Here is a 27,959-nt window from a genome sequence, read left to right on the forward strand (position 1 = left end):
AAAATTCATGGGAGGACTCTGGGAACATACAAGCCCCCAGGTTGCAGGTGGAGTTTCACCGTAGGTACACCAACAAACCCAAACCAAGAGGGTGGCAGGAAGGGTATGAGGCATGGGAAGAAGACGAAGAGAGTGAGGCAGATTGGGGTTTGGAAGTACAGGAAAACCCACAAGGGGGAGGATACTGGGAAGTGAGTGAGGATGAATGGTGGGGAGGCTTTGGCAGCACCCCTCACAAGGAGGGGGAGCAGGGAGAGGACCTTGAGGGGTGTCATGAATGAGCCAGTGTGCAGGGAAGGTTTGCAGACAGCTTCCAATGAAGGAAGTAGCCAGGAAGAGAGAGGGTTAACTGCCAGACAAGATGAGTATAGCCTAGTGCCAACTCCCCCGCCCTTAGGAATGGCAGCTGATAATAGAATGACAGAGGGGCAAGCTGCCAACACTCTCGGAAAAAATGCCACAAATAGAGAAGGAAGCAGTTCATCAGGCAGGAAAGAGCAAAGAGACAGTCCCTCAGAGAATAAGGAGAGAGCTGACCCTCTTAGTCCCAGGTCTCAGCAAATGGGAGGGCTACAAGATAGGAGGCAGAGCAAAAGACATCAGAGGAGAAAGTCCAGTTGCTTCTGGTCTTGCCGGAAGCAGAATTCAGAAGGGTCATCATGATTAATCATGGCGATGGCTGTGTTAGAGCCGTCCAGAGTTATCTGTTTGTTGTGACAATAAATCATCCTTTAATGAACTATGTTCACTGTGTTATCAAGCCAGGAACTGGACTCCTGACACCCCGGTTATCAGATCAAGTTCCCAACACCTTAAGTACCCACCACCTAAAGACTAATAAAAATATCTATGCATATCCTTGCCTTCTGGCCTTCCTGAGTATGGGCTGTGGGAACACGTGGCCTCAGGAAACCCATCAACGGATGTTCATTCTTCCCCTCAAGGGAGCGGTGCTCTGTACTTGACTGTATATCCCAAGGATTATGGAGGAGGGTGGTATCCAAGTTGAGTATGTGACCTGTCACTTAGGGTTATGGAGGAAAGCAAAGCCCAAGTCCGCCTTTCCTTTTGAAGCAAAATGTTATTGGAATGGGGAGAATCGGTTATGGCATTGCTTTTATGTGATTTTTCAAAGGTTAGTAGTTCACCAGCACTGTCAAGTACAAGGGGATACAATTCTGACACTTTCCTGCAACAAGTTTTGCCAATCAAAACCAGAAGGGGTAGAATTTATGAGCTTTCTTCATTATCTGCACAGCAGGGGGTGTTCAGTTAACAGCGCAAAGGCTGAGTTGAAGCATTCCCTGCTGGTTACCTGCTTTCAGCAATAGGGGTCGCTGTTTGGTAGTACCCGATAGGTTAGCTGTCACACCCTAGAGCTCCCTATTGGTAGCTCTTAGGTAATTCACAAAATACAGTCTATTCATAAAACACAGTGCTCATTCATAAAGCAGTAACATAATTCTCAATTGGTACATATTGGGTGTATATTTTAGCAGTTGAACGTACAGGTTTATGGCCATGCTGTAGTGGATTTATGGGGTTTTCATTGCTGGGGAAGGAAGGGGCGGAGCTCAGATGGCAACAACAAACTTGGGAGAATACGCCGAGGACCGAGCTCCGCAATGATTTAAGTGTTGTAGCAATAAATATGAGATATTTACTGCCGGAGATGTCTTGCTTCTGTGGGAGAAACCCAAGCCATTACACTGCTGCTCTTATAACAGGGAATTGGACTAGAAGACCCTAAGAGTCCCTTTAAACTCTAGTTCTAGGATTCCAGAACCAATCCTGCTTCCTAAACTCCACTGTCATGCTCCACTTTTCACAACTCTCCATTCCCAACTCTCTCTGCCAAAGACCAAATATCAATGGACTCTCAGTACATGTTTACTCACAATGAGCACTCCAGTGTCTCATTCTGCACACCCCTAACAGTACATTGTATCTTTCATTATACTTATTATGAGACATTACCTTCATTGCTTTAATACATATATGTACAATATTCCATACAAACACCAGAACATAAAACATACTTAATGCATTTACAATGGATTTTCCATATAAGAGTTTGTTGACATGAGAGACAAAATGAACTCTGTGGGGAAACCTGGTACACTCCATAAAAGTGAATGGGTTCCTCCCTATGACTATGTAGCTGTTAATTAAGAACTCCATTGAAAGACTTTCCACACACCTAACATTTAAACCGTTGCTTCCCTGTGAGATTCCTGATGTTTTCTAAGAGTTACGCTCTTACTGAAGCACTTTCCACACTCCCAACATTTATATGGTTTCTCCCTTGTATGAGTTCGTTGATGTATTCTCAAATGTACACTTTGATTGAAACTCTTTCCGCACTCCAAACATTCATATGGTTTCTCCCCTGTGTGAGTTCGAAGATGTATAGTAAGGTATGAACGTTGACTGAAACTCTTGCCACATTCCATACATCTAAATGGTTTCTCCCCTGTGTGAGTTCGTAGATGTCTTGTCAGTGTTCCACCTTCACTGAAACCCATCCCACAATCCATACATTTAAATGGTTTCTCCCCTGTGTGGGTTCGCTGATGTACAATAAGGTTTGCATTCTGATTGAAGCTCTTTCCGCACTCCATACATTTATATGGTTTCTCCCCAGTGTGAGTTCGTTGATGTATAGTAAGGCTTGCACTACGACTGAAGCTCTTTCCACACTCCACACATTGAAATAGTTTCTCCCCTGTGTGAGTTCGTTGATGCCTTCGAAGATTTCCACTCTCACTGAAGCTCTTTCCGTACTCCATACATTTAAAGGGTTTCTCCCCTGTGTTAGTTTGTAGTTGTGTGCTAAGGTGTTCACTCACGCTGAAGTACTTTACAGATGGCCCCTCAAAATTCTGATTGTCTTCTACATCACCTGGTTGTAAGTGGGGAAAAAGAAAATATTGTTAGGTCTTCAAGGAAGAGAACAAGAGAATTAACATGCAGCAAGACAAATCAGCATCTTCTCTTTTTTTAACACCTCCAGCTTTCCTCCCTCTCCCAAGTACCACATTTTTAGGAAAAAAATCTGAAAATAATATCCAGAACCCTTAGTATCCAGTTCTACCTTCAACTCACATGTAACACTGAGCACCAAGAGAAACCTTCTATGGCCCTCCAGTTGTGGTTGGATTCTTAAGTGGCATTAACCGAAGAAAAGAAGTCCAATGACCAGGGATGATGGGAGCTGTAGTGCAGCAACCTCTGGAGGGACACACTTTCTCCATCTTCCCCGTCCTGTGAAAATGCTACGCCTCTGTATTCAGTTTTCTCCTTCCTCCCTGATCTGTAATATCTCACTGATATATTCCAGGAAACTGTTCACATCACCTAAACCTGCACCAGGATGCTGGAAAAGATGGGCCCTCGTTCTGATCCAAAAGGGATCTTTTTGTATTCCTACACACTGAAGGAGACAGAAAGTTACAGTCTCACAGCAAAGTGGAAGTATGTACCTCTCGATTGGTCCAGGACAACATCCCTGTATTTTTTTTGTTCCAAGTGAGAAGATGGGCTCAGACTTGAATACAGTGGTACCTCGGGTTACAAAATCTTCGGGTTACAAACTCTGCTAACCCAGAAGTAGTTGCTCTGGGTTGCAAACTTTGCCCCAGGATGAGAACGGAAATCATGTGGCAGTGGCGCAGGAGGCCCCATTAGCGAAAATGTGCCTCAGGTTAAGAACGGACCTCCAGAACGAATTAAGTTTGTAACCCAAGGTACCACTGTATCAATGTCTCTGCTATGAGGAATAAGTAAAACTGTTTATGTCATATGTGACTGTAAAAATATTGAAAAAGATTAATCTTGTGAAGCAAAGACAGCATAGTATCTGGTGGCCCATTAAAAGCTAATAAATGACGTGGAAAAGGAAGGCTCATGCCACCATTTATTTGTATGGTGTCTCTTTGAATATTATACACAGAGAGGGTTTTTTTGCGAATTCATACCACAATATCAGCTTATGAAGAGTTACCTACTGACAAAAGTACAGTGTTGCTATAAAGTACAATCTTCAACATCAACTTCGGTAGGCTGGTCATATTGTTCAGATGCCTGATTATCGTCTTTCAAAGAAACCACTCTATTACCAATTTAAGAATGGAAATTGATATACCGGTGGACAACAAAAGAGGCTTAAAGACGGTCTCAAGGCAAATCTTAAAAATGCAGTTTAAGTACAGAAAATTGGGAAACACTGGTTTGCGAGCGCTCCTTCACTTCGAGATGTGAGGTTACAGGGAACCAGGTAGGGCCTTCTTGGTAGCGGCGCCCGCCCTGTCGAACGCCCTCCCATCAGATGTCAAGGAAAGAAACAGCTATCTGACTTTTAGAAGACATCTGAATGCAGCCCTGTTTAGGGAAGTTTTTAATGTTTCATTCTATTTTTAAAAAATTATTGGGAGCTGCCCAGAGTGGCTGAGGTAACCCAGCCAGATGGCCGGGGTATAAATGATAAATTGTTGTTGTTGTTGTTATCCAATTATATATAAATAACCTTTACCAAAGGCGTCATGGACTTTGAAGATGCACAAACTCAGGGTGAAAGGGAGAAACAAGCTAAGAGGAAAGCACATTTGGCAAAGGCTCACTGTAATTAACTCCTGCCCAGAAACCTATGTCCCCACTGTGGAAGGATGTGTGGATCCAGAATTGGACTCCACAGTCCCTTACAGACACACCATTAAGACCATGTTCATGGAAGACAATCTTATTCGGCTACGAGGCTTCGCCAAAGAGGAAGACATGGCATGAATAAATGGCTCAAACAGTAGTTTTGCAACTACAACGTCAAAAAACCAGGAGGAATAAAAATCTGCCCTTACCTAGAGAGGCCACCATCTCATAATTCTCCTGCATGACTTCCTTGTGCAGAGCTCTTTGGCCTGGATCCAGCAGAGCCCACTCCTCCTCCGTGAAAAACACAGCCACCTCCACAAAGGTCAAGAGGGCCTGGAAGAAGAAGAAAACAGAGCTTCTCTTAGATCCCCATCATCCCCACTCAACACACAGGGAGGCTGGGTACTCTCCTAATCTGGGGAACCGGGTTCGCGTCTCCGCTCCTCCACTTGCAGCTGCTGGGTGACCTTGGGCCAGTCACACTTCTGTGAAGTCTCTCAGCCCCACTCACCTCACAGAGTGTTTGTTGTGGGGGAGGAAGGGAAAGGAGAATGTTAGCCGCTTTGAGACTCCTGAAGGGGAGTGAAAGGCGGGATATCAAATCCAAACTCTTCTTCTTCTTCTTCCCATCTGTGCCACTCTTCTCTCCTATCCAATTCCCCAAAGCTCTTTCCTTACCTGAGTAAGCTGCCTGGCTCCTCTTTCCTCTCCACCTCTGAGAAGAGACGGTCCAAATGGTGCCTCTGAGGCCATTGCGCTGCCTGTAGGAGATTCAGAGGAGGCGTAAAACTGGCCACTTCCAAGACTGTCCCAGTTGTACTTCAAAGAAAGAAGCTATGCTTCTTTCTTCCCAACTCTGCAAGATAGGACAGGGTGAAATATAACCAGGGGTCCCTCATGAGCACAGACCTGAACCTGCCTGATTAGTTTTAAATCCTGCCACTCATGTGTCCATTTCCCTTGCTTTGCTTAGCAGGAGGGAAACCGGTCAGGTGTTTTTTCCCAGGCTCCAGGAAATCCAAACTGTGCCTCTTTCCTCCACTTCAGGGGCACATAAACAGGACAGCAAACCCTCCCCCATTGTTCCCCACTCTGCCAACATGGGGGGTGAGGGGCGCCCCCTTCCCAAGAAGCAAATCCTTTCCTTTAGTCTCCTTCTCACAATCAGCCGCTCTCCATATCTTCCCCCATGGAGCCGGCTCTACCAGGAGCCCCACTGAGGCAGGGATTTCAGGAGCAGATTTTGGAGGGGGGCAGATCAGGGTTCTGGAGGAGCTCACCCCTCCCCTCCCCTCCAGACTGGCTCCCTGAAGCAGGAGGCAGAGCCGGGGGGGGGGCAAGAGGGGGCAGCAGTGAAAAGGGAGATGGAGGGTGTTAAACAGAGAGGAGCATCACTAGGTGGAATGGGGCTGCCCCCCCCCTTTGAACGGAGAAGGACTGACTGCTGAGTCAACATGCACAGGGTGGGGCTGCAAATCCCTTTGTAGTTAAGTTGCTGGGGGGCACCCTTTTGTGGTTCGTCTCAAGTGTCTTCGCCCCCCCTCCCCTCCCCACACCATGGGAACCTGGCTCGATCTCTGCGCTTCAAAAAGGATCTTGCAATGCAAACCATGTTGGGGGAGGGGGAACCCACAGGATGGGCTGCATCCACCCCCCCCCCCAATGATTCCCACAGGGAAAGGACGGAGCCCCTCCCTGCTTTCCTTTCACCCCCCCCCAATCCTCCCGCCTCCTTTCCCAGCTGCCCTCTTTGTAGATTCAGGGGGAGGCAAAGCAAATCCTTCTCCCACCCCCCCTCCCCAAATAACCCCCCAAATATGCGGCACCTCTTTCTCCTCTTCTCCAAGTCCGCTTCTCTTCCGGGAATGAGGATGGAGACCCCTCCCCTCCAAATAGCCTTTCCCCCCCCCCCGCCGCAAAAAAGGAAAACAGATTTCCTGCCTCTCTAGGAAGCGGAGCTCATTGACCCAGGGGGAGGGGGAGGGGCAGGAGATCCGCCTCCCGCTTCATGAAAACAGAAGTTCAATTCACAGCAACCGAGCTCTATATTTCTGTTTATTTAATGAGAAATTCTTGGGTTCAATTCCCCGCAGAGGCAGCGAAAGACGGACACCCCCCACACCGCATTTCTGAAAAGCCCACCCCCCTGGGAAGGGGTTTAGAGCAGTAACTTAAGACAACCCTAAATGGTGGTCCAGTGTCATTGTAATGCGTGCCTTTTGTAAAAAAGAGGGAGCTGATGAAGAAAGTTAGGCTTTGTTATGTTTTTAGGGGGGTGCAGCTCAGTGGTAGAGCAGTTGCTTTGCACGCAGAAGGTCTCAGATTCCCATTTTCGCGTTTGTTGGGGGTGTACCATGGTCCATGACTTCTGGGGAAGAGCTTTTTATCTGACCTCCAAAATCTCTCAACAATCTATCCGTCCTAATTCAGCACTTACCTTATTATAACCGTATTTGACCCCATATTCTACTCTTCAGTCTAAAGAATTAATTTCCTTTCTGTTCACAGCAGCTAGATTTCAGTTACTGCAAAACGATGGAAGGAAAGCTCTAAAAGAGCAATAGAGGCTTGGATCAATAACATCTGGATCATTGCTCTGTCAGAACACCCCACATACCATTGGTGTCTAATCAAAGGTATCTCCAAAAAAGATAACCTTTAACACAGTCTGGTCTCCCTTTTTCTCCCTTGATTGAAGAACAAAAAGGATATTTTAATGCCACCACCACCATCAAAGAGGAATTTGTGGAGGGGATATAATGATTGGAAGTGTCTAGCCAAGCAGATCAGTAGTTCGGTTCCTATTGAGGGTATTGGGGGAGCCAACAGGACTGTGATGTGGGACTGAGGATTGGAGTGATCATTCTGTGATATTATGGCAGTGGACAAAGCTATTATTTGAAAAAAATGATTTATTTATTTTAAGGTCTCGAATTCAATGCTTTGCATGCAGCAGGTCCCAGATGAAATCCTCATCAGGCAAAGAGACCCTGTTGGCATCCGTCTGTCTTGGGGGGGCGATGGAGGAAGGGGCCTTTGGGGGTGAAGTCCAACTGTGGGCATCTTGTAGCACTTGTTTGTGGCTGCTTCATGTCAAGGGCAAATGCTCAATGCCGGCAGAGGGAGGAGCAACTCCAGATGAACTCTTGCTTTCAGCCTCCTATACTGCCTGCTCTTTCTATGGATTTCTGGAAGATGGGCCAGTTATGGGGGCACAGAGATTCCTCTCTCCACAAGGAAATGACTCTCCTGAAACCACTGGAAATGCCCACATTTCCCTGTGCCACCTTCCCTCCCCATATTGGTTCTTCCCCTCAGCACCTCCTTTATTCCGGCTGCCACCAGGGATTTTGTCTACTATGCCATGAATGTAGTGTCAGGGACTGATCTGAATCGGAGGATTGAGGAATGCAATCGCAGGAAGATCAGATTCTAACAGAAGAGGAGAGGGAAGATTTGCCCCCCCCCCTTCCAGAGTATCACAATGCAGAGAGACAGGCATATTCAGAGGCTGCAAGTTTGAGACAGGAGCTACCCAGCATTGAGATAGTAGCTAGGCAACAGGATAGAGGGAAGCAGCTGGGCAATACATGAATCAGAGTGGGGGGAAACTCCCCCCCCCAACTCTCTGAGATATGTGACTGTCAGAGAACAAAGGAGAAGCAGGGAAGGAGGGACATTTCTTTGGAAGTGGGTAAGTACTGCTATCCTTGCGAGGAGTTGCCTGTTTGTGCTAGTAACATGATAAAAAGAGCAGAAATCTATCAACTGCTCATTAATTCTCATTGGTGAGCTACCAAAAAGGGAGGGGGGACTTCCAAACATGACACGTAGCCATGAATGAGAAGGTATTGTAAAACAATGAATTTTTAAAAGATAAATAACGTAGGACAGTTTAAAGATTACTTGTGACACAAAATAGCGGTTTCAGTCTTTCTGTGTTTCCATTGGTCTTTTGTTGCAATTAGAAAAAAGGGATTTATGCTGCTTGTCAGCTCCTTGCCTTTCGTGCCTCTGCTGACAGTGTCTTGAGAATGCTGGGACACAGGGAGATGAGATTAGGCTGGAATGTGAAGCTAAGCTGCAGTAGGAGCCTGCTCTCAAAGAAGAGCAGGAAAGGGGGGAAACACACTGTCAGTGTGACTGCAGAAATAGCCTGCCAACTGCAGAAATAGCCTGCCAAAAAACGTGTAGGCTCAAGAGAATATGTGAGAGGCAGAAAAGAGAGAGAAAGCGAAGGTGGGGTTTTCATTGCTGGGGAAGGAAGGGGCGGAGCTCAGACGACAACAGCAAACTTGGGAGAAGACGCCGAGGACTGAGCTCCGCAAGGGGAGGTATGAGGAGGTCGGGAAAGTAAGTTTTATGGATATAAGGGATTGAAATTATACTTGTTATTGTATGTGTTTTGTATCTCATTGTTTTTTCTGTTTTTTTCTATCTTATACAATCTTTTGAAAACTTTAATAAATATCTTTTTTTTTAAAAAAAAAAAAAAAAGGACTGAGCTCCGCAGTGATTTACGTGTTGCAGCAATAAATCTGAGATAATTACTGCCGGAGCTGTCTCGCTTCTGTAGGAGAAAGCCAAGCCATTACACTGCTGCTCTTATAACAGGGAATTGGACTAGAAGACCCTTGGAGTCCCTTTAAACTCTACAGTTCTATAATTCCAGAGCAAATCCTGCTTCCTAAACACCACTGTCGTGCTCCACTTTTCACAACTCTCCATTCCCAACTCTCTCTGCCAAAGACCAAATATCAATGGACTCTCAGCACGTTCACTCACAATGAGAACTCCAGGGTCACATTCTGCACATCCCTAATAGTACATTGTATCTTTCATTATATTTACTATTATGAGACATTACCTTCATTGCTTTAATACATATATGTACAACTTTCCATACAAACACCAAAACATCAAATACACTTCATGCATTTACAATTGAATTTTCCATATACGGGTTTGTTGATATAAGGGACAAAGTGAACTCTGTGAGGAAAACATGGCGCACTCCATACATCTAAATGGGTTCTTCCCTGTGAGAGTCCATAGGTGTTAATTAAGAACTCCATTCTAATTGAAACACTTTCCTCACTACTTCCATTTAAACATTTGCTTCTCTGTGAGATTGTTGGTGTCTTCTCAGAGAGCCACTGTAACTGAAGCTCTTTTCACAATCCATACATTTAAATGGTTTCTCCCCTGTGTGAGTTCGAAGATGTATAGTAAGGTATGAACGTTGACTGAAGCTCTTGCCACATTCCATACATCTACCTGGTTTCTCCCCTGTGTGAGTTCGTAGATGTCTATTAAGTGTTCCACCTTCACTGAAACCCATCCCACAATCCATACATTTAAATGGTTTCTCCCCTGTGTGAATTCGTTGATGCATAGTAAGCCTTGTACTATGACTGAAGCTCTTTCCACACTCCATACATTTATATGGTTTCTCCCCTGTGTGAATTCGTTGATGCATAGTAAGGTTTACATTCTGACTGAAGCTCTTTCCGCACTCAATACATTTAAATGGTTTCTCCCCTGTGTGAATTCGTTGATGTATAGTAAGGCTGGCACTACGACTGAAGCTCTTTCCACACTCCACACATCTAAATGCTTTGTCCCCTGTATGAGTTCGCTGATGTGCAATAAGGTGTGCATTCTGATTGAAGGTCTTTCCGCACTCCATACATTTATGTGGTTTCTCCCCTGTATGAGTTTGCTGATGTGCAATAAGGTGTGCATTCTGATTGAAGCTCTTTCCGCACTCCATACACTTATATGGTTTCTCCCCTGTGTGAGTTCGTTGATGTATAGTAAGGCTTGCCCTACAAATGAAGCTCTTTCCGCACTCCACACATTTAAATGGTTTTTCCCTTCTGTGACTTCGTTGATGTCTAATAAGGTTTGCATTCTGACTGAAGCTCTTTCCGCACTCCATACAGCTAAATGGTTTCTCCCCTGTGTGAATACGTTGATGTACACTAAGCACTGCACTAACCCTGAAGCTCCTTCCACACTCTATACACTTAAATGGTTTCTCCCCTGTGTGAGTTCGCTGATGTACAATAAGGTTTGCATTTTGACTGAAGCTCTTTCTGCACTCCATACATTTATATGGTTTCTCCCCTGTGTGAGTTCGTTGATGTATAGTAAGGTTTGCACTACGACTGAAGCTCTTTCCGCACTCCATACATTTAAACGGTTTCTCCCCTGTGTGACTTTGTTGATGTCTTGTAAGATTTCCACTCTCACTGAAGCTCTTTCCGTACTCCATGCATTTAAAGGGTTTCTCTCCTGTATGAGTTTGTAGTTGTGTGCTAAAGTGTTCACTCATGCTGAAGTACTTTACAGATGGCCCGTCAAAATTCTGGTTGTCTTCTCCATCACCTAGTTGAAAGTGGGAGAGAAAGAGAATTTTGTTAGGTATTCAAGAAAAACAGCAAGAGAACTTAACACTCAGCAAGACCAATCAGCACCTTCTCCTATTTTAACACCTCCAGCATTCCTCCCTCTCCCATGTACCACATTTTAGGAAAAGAAAGGAAATCTGAAAATAATCTCCAGAACCCTTAGTATCCAGTTCTACCTTCAACTCACATGTAACACTGAATACCAAGAGAAACCTTCTATGCTGAGGTGAGGCATCTATGGCCCTCCAGATGTGGTTGGACTCTAAGTACCATCAACCCAACTAAAGAAGTCAAATGACCAGGGCTGATGGGAGTTGTAGTGCAGCAACCTCTGGAGGGACACACTTTCTCCATCTTTCCCCTCCTGTGAAAATGCTATGCCTCTGTATTCAGTTTTCTCCTTCCTCCCTGATCTGTAATATCTCACTGATACATTCCAGGAAACTGTTCACATCACCTAAACCTGCACCAGGATGCTGGAAAAGATGGGCCCTCGTTCTGATCCAAAAGGGATCTTTTTGTATTCCTACACACTGAAGGAGACAGAAAGTTACAGTCTCACAGCAAAGTGGAAGTATGTACCTCTCGATTGGTCCAGGACAACATCCCTGTATTTTTTTTGTTCCAAGTGAGAAGATGGGCTCAGACTTGAATACAGTGGTACCTCGGGTTACAAAATACCTTCCGGTTACAAACTCCGCTAACCCGGAAGTAGTTGCTCTGGGTTGCAAACTTTGCCCCAGGATGAGAACGGAAATCATGTGGCAGCGGCGCGGGAGGCCCCATTAGCGAAAACGTGCCTCAGGTTAAGAACGGACCTCCAGAACGAATTAAGTTCGTAACCCAAGGTACCGCTGTATGAATGTCTCTGCTATGAGGAATAAGTAAAACAGAAGTGCTGTTTCTGTCATATGTTACTGTACAAATATTGAAAAAGATTAATCTTGTGAAGCAAAGACAGCATAGTATCTGGTGGCCAATTAAAAGCTAATAAATGACGTGCACCAGTAAAGCTCATGCCACCATTATTTGTATGGTGTCTCTTTGTATATTATAAATAGTTTTTTTTTGCAAATTCATACCACAATATCAGCTTCTGAAGAATTACCTACTGACAAAATACAATCTTCAACATCAACTTCATTGGACTGGTCATGTTGTTCGGATGCCAGATTATTGTCTTCCAAAGCAAGTACTCTATTGCCAACTTAAGAATGGAATGGGAAATACCGATGGCCAACCAAAGAGGTTTCTAGGCAAATCTTTAAAAAATGCAGTACAAGCACAGAAAATTGGGAAACACTGGTCTGCGAGTGCTCCCTCACTTCGAGATGTGAGGTTATAGGGAACTAGGCAGAGGTCCTTCTCGGTAGTGGCACCCGCCCTGTGGAACACCCTCCCACTAGATGTCAAGGAAATAAACAAATATCTGACTTTTAGAAGACATCTGAAGGCAGCCCTGTTTAGGGAAGTTTTTAAGGTTTGATTCTATTTTTAATATTTTGTTGGGAGCCGGCCAGAGTGGCTGGGGAAACCCGGGCAGATGGGCGGGAAATAAATAAATAAATATTATTACTATCATCATCATCATCATCATCCAGGTGGAGAATAACCTCTACCAAAGGCGTCATGGATTTTGAAGAAGCACAAACTCAGGACAAAAGAGAGAAGCTAAGAGGGAAGCACATTGGCAAAGGCTCACTGTAATTAACTCCTGCCCGAAAACCTATGTCCCCACTGTGGAAGGATGTGTGGATCCAAAATAGAAACTAAATTGACACACCGTTAAGACCGTGTTCATGGAAGGCAATTTTACTCAGCTACGAGGGGTCACCAAAGAAGAAGACATGGGATGAATAAATGGCACAAACAGCAGAGTCACACCTCCAACGTCTAACAGCCAAGAGGGATACAAATCTTCCCTTACCTAGAGAGGCCACCATCTCATAATTCTCCTCCATGACTTCCTTGTGCAGAGCTCTTTGGCCCGGATCCAGCAGAGCCCACTCCTCCTCCGTGAAGAACACAGCCACCTCCTCAAAGGTCAAGAGGGCCTGGAAGAAGAAGAGGAAGAAAACAGAGCTTCTCTTTGGTCCCCTTCATCCCCACTCAACACAGAGGGAGGCTGGGTTGTCCCATCTGTGCCTCTTCCCTCCTCCCTGCTCCCGTTGCTCTTTCCCTACCTGAGGATGCTGCCTGGCTCCTCTTTCCACTCCACCTTTAAGAAGAGACAATGCAAACGGTGCCTCTGAGGCCATTGCGCTGCCTGTAGGAGATCCGGAGGAGGCGTAAAACTGGCCACTTCTGGGACTGTCCCAGTTGTACTTCAAAGAAAGAAGCTTCTTTCTTCCCAACTCTGTGAGATAAGACAGGGTGAAAAATAACCAGGGGGTCGAAACTGGTCCCTCATGAGCACAGACCTGAACCTGCCTGATTAGTTTTAAATCCTGCCACTCATGTGTCCATTTCCCTTGCTTTGCTTAGCAGGAGGGAAACCGGTCAGGTGTTTTTTCCCAAGCTCCAGGAAATCCAAACTGTGCCTCTTTCCTCCACTTCAGGGGCACATAAACAGGACAGCAAACCCTCCCCCATTGTTCCCCACTCTGCCAACATGGGGGGTGAGGGACGCCCCCATCCCAAGAAGCAAATCCTTTCCTTTAGTCTCCTTCTCACAATCAGCCGCTCTCCATATCTTCCCCCTTGGAGCCGGCTCTACCAGGAGCCCCACTGAGGCAGGGATTTCAGGAGCGGATTTTGGAGGGGGGCAGATCAGGGTTCTGGAGGAGCTCACCCCTCCCCTCCCCTCCAGACTGGCTCCCTGAAGCAGGAGGCAGAGCCTGGGGGGGGCAAGAGGGGGCAGCAGTGAGAAGGGAGATGGAGGGTGTTAAACAGAGAGGAGCATCACTAGGCGGATGGGGCTGCCCCCCCTTTGAACAGAGGAGGACTGACCTCTGAGTCAACATGCACAGGGTGGGGCACCCTTTTGTGGTTCGTCTCAAGTGCCTTTGCCCCCCCCCCAGTCCCCCCACCATGGGAGCCTGGCTTGATCTCTACGCTTCAAAAAGGGTCTTGCAATGCAAACCCTGTTGGGGTAGGGGGATCCCACCTTGCAACAGGATGGCCTGCATCCAGCCCCCCCCAATTCCCACAGAGAAAGGGCAGAGTCCCTCCATGATTTCCTTTCTAAACCCCCCCCCCCATTCTCCCACCTCCTTTCCCAGCTGCCCCCTTTGTAGATTCAAGGAGAGGGAAAGGAAATCCTTTTCCCACCCACCCTCCCCAAATAACCCCCCAATATGCAGCACCTCTTTCTCCTCTTTCCAAGTCCGCTTCTCTTCCGGGAATGAGGATGGAGACCCCTCCCCTCCAAATTGCTTCCCCCCCCCCACAGAAAAATAGCTTCCTGCCTCTCTAGGAAGCGGAGCTCATTGACCCAGAGGGAGGGGGAGGAGATCCGCCCCCCACCTCCCTGCAAACAGAAATGCCCTTCCCAGCCAGCAAGCCCTATATTCCCGCTTATTTAGTGAGAAATTCATGGGTTCAATTCCAGGCAGTGGCAGCGAAAGATCACTCACACGCACGCACACCGCATTTCTAAAAATTCTCATCCTGGAAAGGAGTTTAGAGCAGTAATTTAAGACAACCCTAAAGGCTGGTCCAGTGTCACTACAATGTGTACCTTTTGTAAAAAAGAGGGAGCTGATGGAGAAGGTTAGGCTTTGTTATAGTGTGTGGGGCACAACTCAGTGGTAGAGCATTTGCTTTGAATGCAGAAGGTCTCAGATTGGTTCCAATCTGATAGGGAGGTAGAGCTGGGTATCATCCGCATACTGATGAACACCCAGCCCAAACCCCTTGGTGATCTCTTGCAGCGGCTTCATGTAGATGTTAAAAAGCATGGGGGAGAGGACGCAACCTTGAGGCTCCCACAACAGCACTTTCGGGACACGGCCCAGGAGGAAGGAGCGGAACCACTGTATAACAGTGCCCCCAGCTCCTCTAAACCAGGATTCCTCAAAATCAGCCCTCCAGATGCTTTTGGCCTACAGCTCCCATGATCCCTAGCTAGCAGGACCAGTGGTCAGGGATGATGGGAATTATAGTCTCAAGACCTCTGGAGGGCTGAGATGGGGGAAGCCTTGCTCTAGACGGTCCAGAAGGATGTTATGGTCGATGGTATCAAAAGCTGCTGAGAGATCCAGCAGAACTAGGAAACAGCTCTCACCTTTGTCCCTAGCCCGCCGGAGATCATCAACCAGCACCACCAAGGCAGTTTCAGTCCCATGATGCGGCCTGAATCCCGACTGGACGGTATCCAAATGGTCCGCATCTTCTAGGCGTGCTTGGACTTGTTCAGCAACCACACGCTCAATCACCTTGCCAAGAATGGAAGATTTGAGACTGGGCGATAGTTGGCCATATTAGCTGGATCTAAAGATGTTTCTTTAAGAAGCGGTTTAATGACTGCCTCATTCAGCGGGTCTGAGAAGGCTGCCTCACAGAGGGAAGCGTTCACCACTCCAGAGAGCCCATCACCCAGCCCTTCCCAGCTAGCTTTTATTAGCCAGGATGGGCAAGAATCAAGGAGACAGGTGGTTGGCTTCACTTGACCAAACAGCCTGTCCACATCCTCGGAGGTAACAGGGATTCCATGCAACTCAACTAGACAGGACTCTAGCACTCTCCTGCTCCCATGGTAGAGTCTACATCCTTCTGAATCTGAGCAACTTTATCTGCAAAAACTTTGCAAAATCGTTGTGGGAGATCTTGGGGTCTTTACCAGGCCCCAGTGGCAAAAGTGGTTCCATTAAATTGAGAACCACCTGAAAGAGTCCCCTGCTGCTATTTTCTGCAGATGCGATAGAGGCAGTGAAGAAAGTCCTCTTCGCCGTTACTATCGCCACTTGTAGGATCAGTGTTGAGCTCTAACCCACGTCCGGTCAGATTCAAAATGGTAAAGCATCCCCTACCACTCTCTGGAAACCATTTGAATCCATTAAGTGGCGGGGGGGCATCCAAATTGGTCCCACCTCCCTGCAGAGGGGAAGGGTTGAGGAGAAGTCCAGTTGCACTAGGAAATGATCTGACCATGGCACTTTAGTTTCGCTTTTACTTAGTGTCAGATCACCCATGTCAATAGAGGTGAACACCAGGTCTAAGGCATGTCCGTGACTATGAGTTGGGCCAAACTTATTCAGTGACAGCCCCATGGAGGCCATGCTTTCCACAAAGTCCAAGTGGCCCCTTGTAAGGTCGGGTCGGCATGGGTGTTAAAATCCCCTAGGTGTCTCCAGGAGAAAATACACCACTGAAGCAGCTTGGGCAGGGAATACTTTCACAAGCATGTCCAACAGGTAGATCACTGGTAGATCACTGGTTCCCCACCAAAGAAGCTCCCTAAACGTTTGGCTCCCCTAAAAAAGGCTCAACAACTTTGCCCTGCGAGTTTTTAACTCTGTGAGTAGATCACAGTCTCTTCGGAGTTGGCCACCCCTGCTCCATCAGAACACCTCACCTTCAATGTCTAATCAAAGGTATCTCCAAAAAAGATACCTTTGACACCATCTGGTCTCCTCCCTTGATTGAAGAACAGGTTATTTTAATGCCGCCGCCGCCACCACCATCATCACCACGGAGGTATTTGTGGATGGGATACAATGATTTGAAATGTATAGCCAAGCAGATCAGTAGTTGGGTTCCTATTGAGGGCATTGGGGGAGCCAACAGGACTGTAATGTGGGACTGAGGATTGGAGTGATCAATCTGTGATATTATGGCAGTGGACAAAGCTGTATTTATTTTGAATAAATGATTAATTTTTTTAAAGGTCTTGAATTCAATGCTTTGCATGCAGAAGACTGTCCCAGGTTGAATCCTCGGCAGGCAGAGAGACCCTGTTGGCATCCGTCTGTCTTGGGGGGTGATGGAGGAGGGAGCCGGGGGGGGGGAGTCCAACTATGGGCAGCTTGCAGCACCTGCTGTGGCTGTTTCATGTCATGGGCAAATGCTCAATGCCAGCAGAGGGAGGAGCAGCTCCAGATTAACTCTGCTTTCGGCCTCCTATACTGCCTGCTCTTTCTACAGATATCTGAAAGATGGGCCAGTTATGGGGGCAGAGATTCGTCGCTCCCCAGGGAAATAGCTCTCCTGAAACCACTGGCAATGCCCACATACTGGTTGTCCGTCTCAGCACCTCCTTTATTCTGGCTGCCACCAGGGATTTTATCCGCTTTTCCGTTAATGTAGCCATGAATGAGAAGGTATCGTAAAATCAATGAATTTAGAAAATATAAACAATGTAGGATGGGTTAAAAATTACCATGTGCACATAAGACGATGGTTTCAGTCTTTCTGTGTTTTCATTGTTCACTTATTGCAATCATAAAAAATGGGCTTTATGCTGCTGTTCTTACAAGAGGGAGTTGGACTAGAAGACCCTTGGAGTCCCTTTCTACTCTACAGTGGTACCTTGGGTTACAAGCACTTTGGGTTACAGACTCCTCTAACCCAGAAGAAGTACCTCGGGTTAAGAACTTTACCTCCAGCTGAGAACAGAAATCATGCACCGGCGGTGTGGCAGCAGTGGGAGGCCCCCATTAGCTAAAGTGGTGCCTCAGGTTAAGAACAGTTTCAGGTTAAGAACAGACCTCCAGAACGAATTAAGTTCGTAACCAGAGGTACTACTGTACAGTACTATGATTCTAGAGCCCATCCTGCTTCCTAAACACCACTGTCGTGTTCCACTTTTCACAACTCTCCATTCCTAACTCTGTCTGCCAAAGACCAAATAGTAACAAACTCTCAGCCCATGTTCACTCACAATCAGCACTCCAGTCATAGTCTACACATCCCTTACAGTACATTATCTCTTTCATTATACTATTATGAGACATTACCTTCATAGCTTTAATACATATATGTACAACTTCCCATACAAACACCAGAACATCAAATACACTCCATAAATTTACAATTGATTTCTCCCTATATGTTGTAGTTCTTGTTTAGTCGTGTCCAACTCTTCGGCACCCCCTGGACCAGAGCACGCCAGGCACTCCTGTCTTCCACTGCCTCCCGCAGTTTGGTCAAACTCATGCTGGTAGCTTCGAGAACACTGTCCAACCATCTCGTCCTCTGTCGTCCCCTTCTCCTTGTGCCCTCCATCCTTCCCAACATCAGGGTCTTTTCCAGGGAGTCTTCTCTTCTCATGAGGTGGCCAAAGTACTGGAGCCTCAGCTTCAGGATCTGTCCTTCCAGGGAGCACTCAGGGCTGATTTCCTTAAGAATGGAGAGGTTTAATCTTCTTGCAGTCCATGGGACTCTCGGGAGTCTCCTCCAGCACCATAATTCAAAAGCATCCATTCTTCGGCAATCAGCCTTCTTTATGGTCCAGCTCTCTCTTCCATAGATCACTACTGGGAAAATCATAGCTTTAACTATATGGACCTTTGTCAGCAAGGTGATGTCTCTGCTTTTGTTGATATGAGGGACAAAGTGAACTCTGTGGGAAACGCTTGGCACAATCCATACATCTAATTGAGTTCTCCCCTGTGAGAGTCCGTAGGTGTTTATTAAGAACTCCGTCATAACTGAATCACTTTCCACACTCCATTCATTTAAATGGTTTCTCACCTGTGTAAGATGGTTGATGCATTGTAAGTTTTCCATTTTAACTGAAGTTCTTTCCACACTCCAAATATTTACAGGGTTTCTCCTGTGTGAGTTTGTAGATGTCTTATAAGACCTCCACTGTGACTGAAGCACTTCCCACAATCCATACATTTAAATGGTTTCTCACCCGTGTGAGTTCGTTGATGTACGGTAAGATTTCCGCTTTCACTGAAGCACTTCCCACACTCCATACATCTAAATGGCTTCTCCCCTGTATGAGTTCGTTGATGTAGAGTAAGGCGTCCCTTCCGACTGAAGCTCTGCCCACACTCCATACATTTAAAGGGTTTCTCCCCTGTGTGAATTCGTAGATGTGTTGTAAGAGTTCTATTCCGACTGAAGCTCTGCCCACACTCCATACATTTAAAGGGTTTCTCACCTGTGTGAATTCGTAGATGTGTTGTAAGAGTTCCATTCTGACTGAAGCTCTGCCCACACTCCATACATTTCAGTGGTTTTTCCCCTGTATGAGTTCGTTGATGTATAATAAGTTTTGCATTTTCACGGAAACACTTTCCACACTCCATACACTTAAATGGTTTCTCACCCGTGTGAGTTCGTTGATGTGCAGTAAGATTTCCGCTTTCACTGAAGCGCTTCCCACACTCCATACATCTAAATGGTTTCTCCCCCGTGTGAATTCGTTGATGTGCAGTAAGATTTCCACTTTTACTGAAGCTCTTTCCGCACTCCATACATTTAAAGGATTTCTTCTCTGTGTTACTTTGTGGATGTGTGCTAAGGTGTTCACTCACACAGAAGTACTTAACAGAAGGCCCCTCATAATTCTGATTGCCTTCTCCATCACCTGGTTTTAAGTGGGGGGTAAGAAAATATTGTTAGGATTTCAAGGAACAGAACAAGAGAACTTAACACACAGCAATACCAATCAGCACTTTCTCTTATTCCAACATCCCCAACAATCTCCCCTCTCCTATGTAGCAAATTTTTAGGAAAGGAAATAATCCCAGAAAATACAGTGGTACCTCGGGTTACGAAGCTAATTCCGGAGGTCCGTTCTTAACCCAAACTGTTCTTAACCTGAGGCGTGCTTTCTCTAATGGGACCTACGGCACACGTTCTCATTCTGGGGCAAAGTTCGTATCCCGAGGTACTACTTCTGGGTTAGTGGAGTTTGTAATCTGAAGCGTTTGTAACCCGAAGTGTTTGTAACCAGAGGTACCACTGTAGTAGTAGTAGTAGTAATAATAATAATAATAATAATAATAATAATAATAATGGTATAAAGCACAAATAAAAGATCAGCCTTCTTCACACAGCACATAGTTAAACCAGGGAACTTGATCCCAAAGGGAGCAATGATGGCCCAAATACATGGAGGAGAAGTGTACTGGAAACTACAGGAGGCAAGAGTGCTCTTGTGTTCGAATCCTGCTTGCTGGTTTCCCAGAGGCATCTGGTTTTGCCAGTGGGAGAACAGGATGCTGGACTAGATGGGAAACTGCACTGATACAGCAGGCTATTCCTATGTTACTCCTTCATAGAATGAATAAATGGCTCAAACAGCAGATTCACATCTTCGACGAGTATCAGTCAAGAGGGATAAAAATGCATCCTTATTTCTAGAAAAGAAATAATTGTGCCGTTTAAAAAATGTAAAGTATCTAAGAGAGTTTGGAAATGTGGGGGCAAGGTTTTCTTTACGATTTGCAGAGTTCTAACTGTTGCTATAATAGAGACTGATTAATTTGTTGTAGTTTTGCTTCTGCATTTTATTATCTTTTGTATGGATATGGTAGTTTTCTGAATTTTGCTTTTTACCTACCAGGAGATCATTAGACGAAGGAAGGGATACAAACGGCATAAATAAAATAAACATAATGAACTATGTAAGAGCAAACAGGGGGGAAAATCCTCTTGTTTTAGTTCTTCTTTATTAAAGTTTAGCTTACCTTGCATCTTTCATTATCTTATAAGGGAAACTATATTAAGGTATGGTCAGTATGCAAATGCATTTAAATTTAATTGATTTCTTAAAATAAATAGAGTAAAAATGTGCAAAATAAATAAATAAAAATGCATACTTACCCAGAGAGGCCACCATCTCATAATTCTCCTCCATGACTTCCTTGTGCAGAGTTCTTTGGCCTGGATGATGATGATGATGATGATGATAATAATAATAATAATAATAATAATAAATTATTTATACCCCGCCTATCTGGCTGAGTTTCCCCAGCCACTCTGGGCAGCTTGCAACAAATCACTAAAATACAATAACCTATTAAACATTAAAAGCTTCCCTAAACAGGGCTGCCTTCAGATGACTTCTAAAAGTTTGGTAGTTATTTTTCTCTTTGACATCTGGTGGGAGGGCGTTCCACAGGACAGGTGCCACCACTGAGAAGCCCCTCTGCCTGGTTCCCTGTAACTTGGCTTCTTGCAGTGAGGGAACCGCCAGAAGGCCCTCAGTGCTGGACCTAAGTGTCCGGGATCCACTCCTCCTCTGTGAAAAACACGACCACCTCCTCAAGGTTCAATAGGGCCTGGAAGAAGAAGAAGAAGAAGAAGAAGAAGAAGAAGAAGAAGAAGAAGAAGAAGAAGAAGAAGAAGACTCAACACAGAGGGAAGCTGGGTTGTCCCATCTGTGCCTCTTCCCTCCTCCCTGCTCCCGTTGCTCTTTCACTACCTGAGGAAGCTGCACGGCTCCTCTTTCCACTCCACCTTTAAGAAGAGACGGCGCAAACATTGATCCCTCTAAGGCCATTGCACTGTGTAATGGTTATAGGGGTTGCTCGTGCGTAAGTTGCCACCACTCCTGGCTAGGTTGCCTGGTTAAACCTTTTCTGTCTGGACAGCCCTTCACTTTGTGGCTGTTTCAGTCGCTAGCAGAATCCGGCAGTGGGCGTTTCTTGAACCTCTTCCAGCAAAGAAGTTCTTTGACGCCAAGTCTCCGCCTACTCTCCCTGCGCGGAAGTCTTCTGCGCAGGGTGGGTGTGGGCAGCAGAGGACCCATGCTCTCCCTGCTGGTCTCCGGCAAGGAGTCCTGGAGCCCCCTCGCCGATTCCCCCATCTGCCCCCCTTTATCCCTGGTGTTACGCTGATTTCCTTCCCCAGCCGATGAGCTGCCTCTCTCCCTGCTGGGCCCTTCTCCAGCATCGCTTTGGAGCCTTGCCTCCGCCTCTCGCTCCGATGGCAGTTCCCTGACACACTGCCTGTAGGAGATTCGGAGGAGGTGTAAAACTGGCCACTTCTGGAACTGTCCCAGCTGTATTTCAAAGCAAGGAGCTGCGCTTTTATCTTCCCAATTCTGTGCAGTAGGACAGGGTGATAAATAACCAGGGGGTCAAAACTGGTCCCTCATGAGCACAGACCTCAACCGCTTGGGAAGGGAAAGCGGGGGGGGCAGGAGAGTTTAGAGCTGTGACTCTGTGGGACGAAGCCTTGAGCTGCCTACTGCCAGCAGGAGACTCCCAACTAAAAATATTCAAGCTGAAATAAAAGGGTAAAAAGAATTCTGCATCTTCTACCATTTTGACTGAAGAAAGAAATATAATCAGATTAGATTTAATTAGACTGAATTTGGCGATACACAAAGTGTTAAAACAGGAGGTCCACCCTTCGCTTTCCAGGTAAATTACGTTACATGGAAATAAGTTGCAAGTAGGAGAACTTATTTTACTAAAAAAAAGCCTATGGACATATGCCTGCTGATGAGCCACCAAAACCCATTATTTACTGATTGTCAATATCAGGAGATTTTAAAAGTGGCTACGGTGCTGTGTTGAGAGACAGAAAAGGGAAGGTGGTGCCAGAGTCCTGGGAGTGTCAGGGAGCCCTAATACTACTGTATCAAACTTTTTGCAGAAGAGACTTGGATTGAGATATATGAAGTACTCTGCTGAGGATTATAAGATTGTGATTTGGTACCCCACTCTGAGACATTTTGGAAAAGCGGACAAGCGGTTTTAATACGCTTTCACTGGGAAAGTACTAGATCTCCCTGGTGGTTACTGGGAAACTGTACTGAATGGCCTTGGACGTAATCAGGACTGATAGAGGAAACTGGCTGTTCTGAAAACAATGGAACGTTAGCCACAGATGAGCTCAGATGCTGAAACTATGGCATTTTTGTATCAATGGAAGAGAGATTTTATGGAAAGTATGGCCAAGATATCAGAGACCATTAGTACCAGGTTGGATCAATATATAACAACATGGCGGAAGAACCAGAAACAAGAGACGCAGGGGAGACTCTTGGGCAAAGACAGGTGGGAAAGTTTGTAAAGTGGGAACGGCTAATTGTTATGAAGAAAATCCAAAAGGAAAGAGCAGGGATTTGAAGGGCAGCACACGCAGAAAACATTTGAGGAAGTATTGGTAAAATCACCAATGTTAAGATAAGAGCGAGTTGAAACTGGAAATGGTCCTAATTGTTAGCAGCTTCTTGAGGAGCTTTAAACATGAGCACAGACAGGAAATAGTTACGAGAAATTTGGGTGAAATCACAACTGTGGAGACAGAGAGAAATTTGGAAGGAAGGAGGGCTCAAATTGGGAATTGTCCTAATGGGAAGCCTCTTCCGGAGGAGATTTAAATATGCCAAAGTAAGAAAAAAGAATGGGTAACAGTCTGGCAAATTGGGACATCAGCAAACATGGATTAAATGCTTGCAAAAAGCAACAATAAGGATCATTTTAAAAGGGGAAATAGTCTGTAAGCATAGATGCGTAACGTATAAAGCGGTCAGAATGTTTAAAATATCTGTGCAGTATACCACAAGTTTAATTGTTCAGTAGTTGGGAAATTGTGTAAAGGGATCCAGAATGTAAGATGATTTGGTTTATTTAAAGAACCAGAAGAGGGGGTGGAGGGAAGTCCGAGGATTTGGGGGGGGGCGTAAAAATGTCTTCTTTTTGGTTATTTTTTAATGCTAATGAGAAATGTGCGGGGTAATCTGGTATTGATACAATGTGGCATATATTGGGAGTTTGGTACAGTGGTAAAGGTAAAGGGACCCCTGACCATTAGGTCCAGTCGTGACCGACTCTGGGGTTGCGGCACTCATCTCGCTTTACTGGCCAAGGGAGCCGGCGTACAGCTTCCGGGTCATGTGGCCAGCATGACTAAGCCGCTTCTGGCGAACCAGAGCAGCACATGGAAATGCCGTTTACCTTCCCGCCACAGTGATACCTGTTTATCTACTTGACATGCTTTTTAACTGCTTGGTTGGCAGGAGCTGGGACCGAGCAACGGGAGCTCACCCCGCCGTGGGGATTCGAATCGCCAACCTTCTGATCAGCAAGTCCTAGGCTCGGATTAAGTACTTAATTCGTTCCGGAGGTCCGTTCTTAACCTGAAACTGTTCTTAACCTGAAGCACCACTTTAGCTAATGGGGCCTCCTGCCGCTGCCGTGCCACCAGAGCCTGATTTCTGCTCTTATCCTGAAAAAAAGTTCTTAACCTGAAGCACTATTTCTGGGTTGGTGAAGTGTGTAACCTGAAGTGTATGTAGCCTGAAGCGTATGTAACCTGAGGTACTTGAAAACTAATAAAAATTATTTAACAAAAAAACCAAAAGAAGGAAAAACGAGAAACAAAACTGGCCCCTCATGAGCACAGACCTGAAGCTGCGTGAGTAGTTTTAAATTCTGTCACTCATGCGTCCATTTTTCAAGCTCCAGGAAATCCAAAGTGTGCCTCTTCCCTCCACTTCAGGGGCACATAAACAGGACAGCAAATCCTCCCCCATTGTTCCCCACTCTGCCAACATGGGGGAGGGGGCTCCCCCTTCCAAAGAAGCAAATTCTTGTTTCCTTTTGCTTCCTTCTTATATCATCCTCTTTCTTACTCAGGAAGCTGCGGAGGCTGGTTTTCCTTGACACTGTCCATCTCTCACCCCCCACCCATTTCGAAATCTCCTTCCTCTCTCCCCTAGAGATGGAGGGTGTTAAACAGAGAGGAGCATCTCTAGGTGAAATGGGGCTGCCACCCCTCTGAATGGAGTAGGGGCCCTTTATAAGTCCAGCTGTCCTTTGTCAACAACAAATTGCTGCTGTTTTTTTGTGTTGGATATATGCTATATGGTAATTTATGGACCTAATAGGTATCTAAAGCCATTTGCATTTGTTGCCATGCAACCAGTCCATGCAGAATGTAGACACCCTATATGTAGAAATGAGCAAACCAGAGATATTTTAGGGAGCAGGCGGGGCTCATTACTGACACCATAGGAGCCTACACAACACAACACACTGTTGCTGTATGTAGGTTTTATTTTATCTGTTTTTTATCTTATATTTCGGAAATGTACCATCAGTTTTTTTTCCTGGGGGGGGCGGGAGAGTGAGACCCCTAAGCTATAGCTTGTTTAGCTTATACGTGAATCCAGCACTGAGGGTGGGGCTGCAAATCCCTTTGTACTTAGGGTGCGCTGGGGGGGGGGGACCCTTCCAGTGTCTTCGCCCCCCCTCCCCCCACCATGGGAGCCTGACTTGATCTCTGCGCTTCAAAAAGCATCTTGCAATGCAAACCCTGTTGAGGGAGGGGGACCCCACTTTGCAACAGGATGGCCTTTATCACGACCCCCCCACAGAGAAAAAGCGGAGTCCCTCCCTGCTTTCCTTTCTACCCCCCCCCCCCAATTCTCCCACCTCCTTTCCCTGTTGCCCTGTTTGAAGTTTCAGGGGGGAGGGAAAGCAAATCTTTCTCCCACCCCCCCTCCCCAAATAACCCCCCAATATGCGGCACCTCTTTCTCCTCTTCTCCAAGTCCGCTTCTCTTCCTGGAATGAGGATGGAGACCCCTCCCCTCCAAATTGCCTCCCCCCCCATAAAACCCCCCCTTCCTGCCTCTCTAGGAAGCGGAGCTCCTTGACCCAGAGGGAGGGGGAGGGGCAGCAGATCCGCCTCCCCCTCCCTGCAAACAGAAATGCCCTTCCCAGCCTGCAAGCTCTATATTCCCATTTATTTAGTGAGAAATTCATGGGTTCAATTCAAAAACGTCACCCCCTGCTGAAAGGTTGAGAAGGACATGTTAGAGGTCATTATACAGGGTGACCAAAACAGTTTCTGTGTCTAAACTACTGGGCCTAAACACCAATTGAAATTGATCCAGAAAAATCAGTTTCTTCCAAAAGCGCCCGGATCTGGTCCACGACCACTCGCTCCAAAACCTTGCCCAAGAGAGGGAGATTAGCAACTGACCGATAGTTTGTTAGGTTTTCTGAATCTAGGGGAGGTTTCTTAAGGAGTGGTTTTACCACTGCCTCCTTCATACAGGCAAGGACCATTGATCACCTCCCTGGCCCAGCCAGCTGTTCCCTCCCTGCCAGTTTTCATCAACCAAGAGGGCCAAGGGTCTAGAGCACAAGTACTGTAGTAGTAGTAGTAATAGTAGTAGTAATAATAATAATAATAATAATAATAACTTATTATTTATACCCCGCCCATCTGGCTGGGCCACTCTGGCAGCTCCCAACAGAATATTAAAAACAATACAGCGTCAGACATTAAAAACATACCTAAACAGGGCCGCCTTCCGTTGTCTTTTAAAAGTAAAATAGTTGTTTATTGCCTTGACATCTGCTGGGAGGGCGTTCCACATGGTAGGCGCCACTACCGAGAAGGCCCTCTGCCTGCTTCCCTGTAACCTCACTTCTCACAGCAAGGAAACTGCCAGAAGGCCCTCGGAGCTGGACCTTAGTGTCCAGGCTGGATGATGGGGGTGGAGACGCTCCTTCAGGTATACAGGACTGAGGCTGTTTAGGGCTTTAAAGGTCAGCACCAACACTTTGAATTGTGCTCGGAAATGTACTGGGAGCCTATGAAGATCTTTCAGGACTAGTGTTATATGGTCTCGGCGGCCACTCCCAGTCACCAGTCTAGCTGCTGCATTATGGATTAATTGCAGTTTCCGAGTCACCTTCAAAGGTAGCCCCACGTAGAGCGCATTGCAGTAGTCCAAGCGGGAGATAACCGGAGCATGCACCACTTTGGCAAGACAATTTGCGGGCATGTAGGGTCTCAGCCTGCGTATCAGATGGAGCTGGTAAACAGCTGCCCTGGAAACAGAATTAACCTGCGCTTCCATGGACAGCTGTGAGTCCAAAATGACTCCCAGGCTGCACACCTGGTCCTTCAGGGGCACAGTTACCCCATTCAGGACCAGGGAGTCCTCCACACCAGCCCACCCCCCATCCCCCAAGAACAGTACTTCTGTCTTGTCAGGATTCAACCTCAATCCATTAGCTGCCATCCATCCAGTGGTTGCCTTGACTGATCCGAGCACCTTGTCCGCATCCTTGAACCTTACCAACTGAAACTCATCCAACACAAGCAAGAAATCTTCTCAAAATGCTTTGCAAACAAGTCACAGCGAGCTACCGTTGGTTCTTCCACCGTTTTTGGGCCAGCCTGTAAAAGGTCCCGTACAACCCGGAAAAGCTCTGCTGGGTGCCAAATGAGGATGCAATGGAGGCAGCAAAGTATGCCTTCTTTCCTGCCTTCACTGCCACTAGGTAGGCTCGATAATGATAACGATAATGAGCCCTTACCGGTGTTCAGTTGCATTCATTCGGATCGTTCCTCCACTTGCATTTGACCCATCTCCCAGCTACTTTCTTCGCCCTAAACTCTGGAGGCACCACAAAGTGGGAGAAGGCACTCAGGGGTGATTTTGTCAAAAGCCTGAGGTATTCTGGTGTTCCACAGGTCGGCCAGGGATTTGAAAGGGGTGGCAGTCACATCAGCCGGAACCCCCCCCCCCCCCCGAGCCATTTGGAATCCCACTGGATCCATCAGCCTCTGAGGGTGGCCCTTCCTAATAGGTCCCCTGCCTCTGTGGAGGGGAAAAGGTGCTGACATCCTAAATCTCAACAGGAAGTGATCAGACCATGACAAGGGACTGATGTCAATGCCCCCCACCTTCAGGTCACCCTCTCCCTGCCCAATAGAGATAACAAGGTCCAGAGTGTGGCCTGCCATGTTTGTTGGGCCGGTGACCTGTTGGGACAACCCCATGGTTATCATGGCAGCCATGAAGTCCTGAACCAGCCCAGAGCCTGTTGCCTTGGCATGGATGTTGAAGTCTCCAAGAACCAGCAATCTGGAAGTCTTCAACACCGCCTCTGAAACCAACTCTGGGCAGACTGCTGGGCAGTGAGATGAGCGATAAACCAGCACAATCAAGAATCTTCCCCGATTGCCCAGTGCCAGGAACACACACTCTATAGATTCCCCCTCAACTGGACAAAGAGCCTGGAGATAG

The 27,959-nt window shown here is 46.5% G+C and overlaps 2 protein-coding genes across 3 annotated transcripts; both read right to left on the reverse strand.

Moving 5' to 3' along the window:
- Nucleotides 1-1,422: 1,422 nt before the first annotated feature.
- LOC310837918 (uncharacterized protein) lies at nucleotides 1,423-14,403 on the reverse strand. Of its 2 annotated transcripts, none has more exons than XM_083725155.1 (4): nucleotides 14,366-14,403; nucleotides 5,326-5,503; nucleotides 4,854-4,980; nucleotides 1,423-2,902 (listed from the first exon to the last, which is right to left on the reverse strand). In XM_083725155.1, exons 2-4 carry the CDS (start codon nucleotides 5,398-5,400, stop codon nucleotides 2,208-2,210), a joined length of 897 nt encoding a protein of 298 aa, XP_083581281.1. In that variant the 5' UTR covers nucleotides 5,401-5,503; nucleotides 14,366-14,403; the 3' UTR covers nucleotides 1,423-2,207. The 2 variants fall into 2 exon arrangements, with proteins under 2 accessions (XP_083581281.1, XP_083581280.1); XM_083725154.1 differs by lacking the exon at nucleotides 14,366-14,403 and adding an exon at nucleotides 6,474-6,542.
- On the reverse strand, nucleotides 9,511-25,507 carry LOC310837509 (uncharacterized protein). The gene is made up of 4 exons (XM_083724204.1): nucleotides 25,443-25,507; nucleotides 13,244-13,416; nucleotides 12,988-13,114; nucleotides 9,511-11,037 (listed from the first exon to the last, which is right to left on the reverse strand). The coding sequence occupies exons 2-4, from the start codon at nucleotides 13,316-13,318 to the stop codon at nucleotides 9,755-9,757; spliced, it is 1,485 nt and encodes a 494-aa protein (XP_083580330.1). The 5' UTR covers nucleotides 13,319-13,416; nucleotides 25,443-25,507; the 3' UTR covers nucleotides 9,511-9,754.
- Between the last annotated feature and the right edge of the window lie 2,452 nt (nucleotides 25,508-27,959).

This window comes from Podarcis gaigeae (assembly GCF_964106915.1).
Source record: "Podarcis gaigeae genome assembly, chromosome: 2".
NCBI lineage: Eukaryota > Metazoa > Chordata > Lepidosauria > Squamata > Lacertidae > Podarcis > Podarcis gaigeae.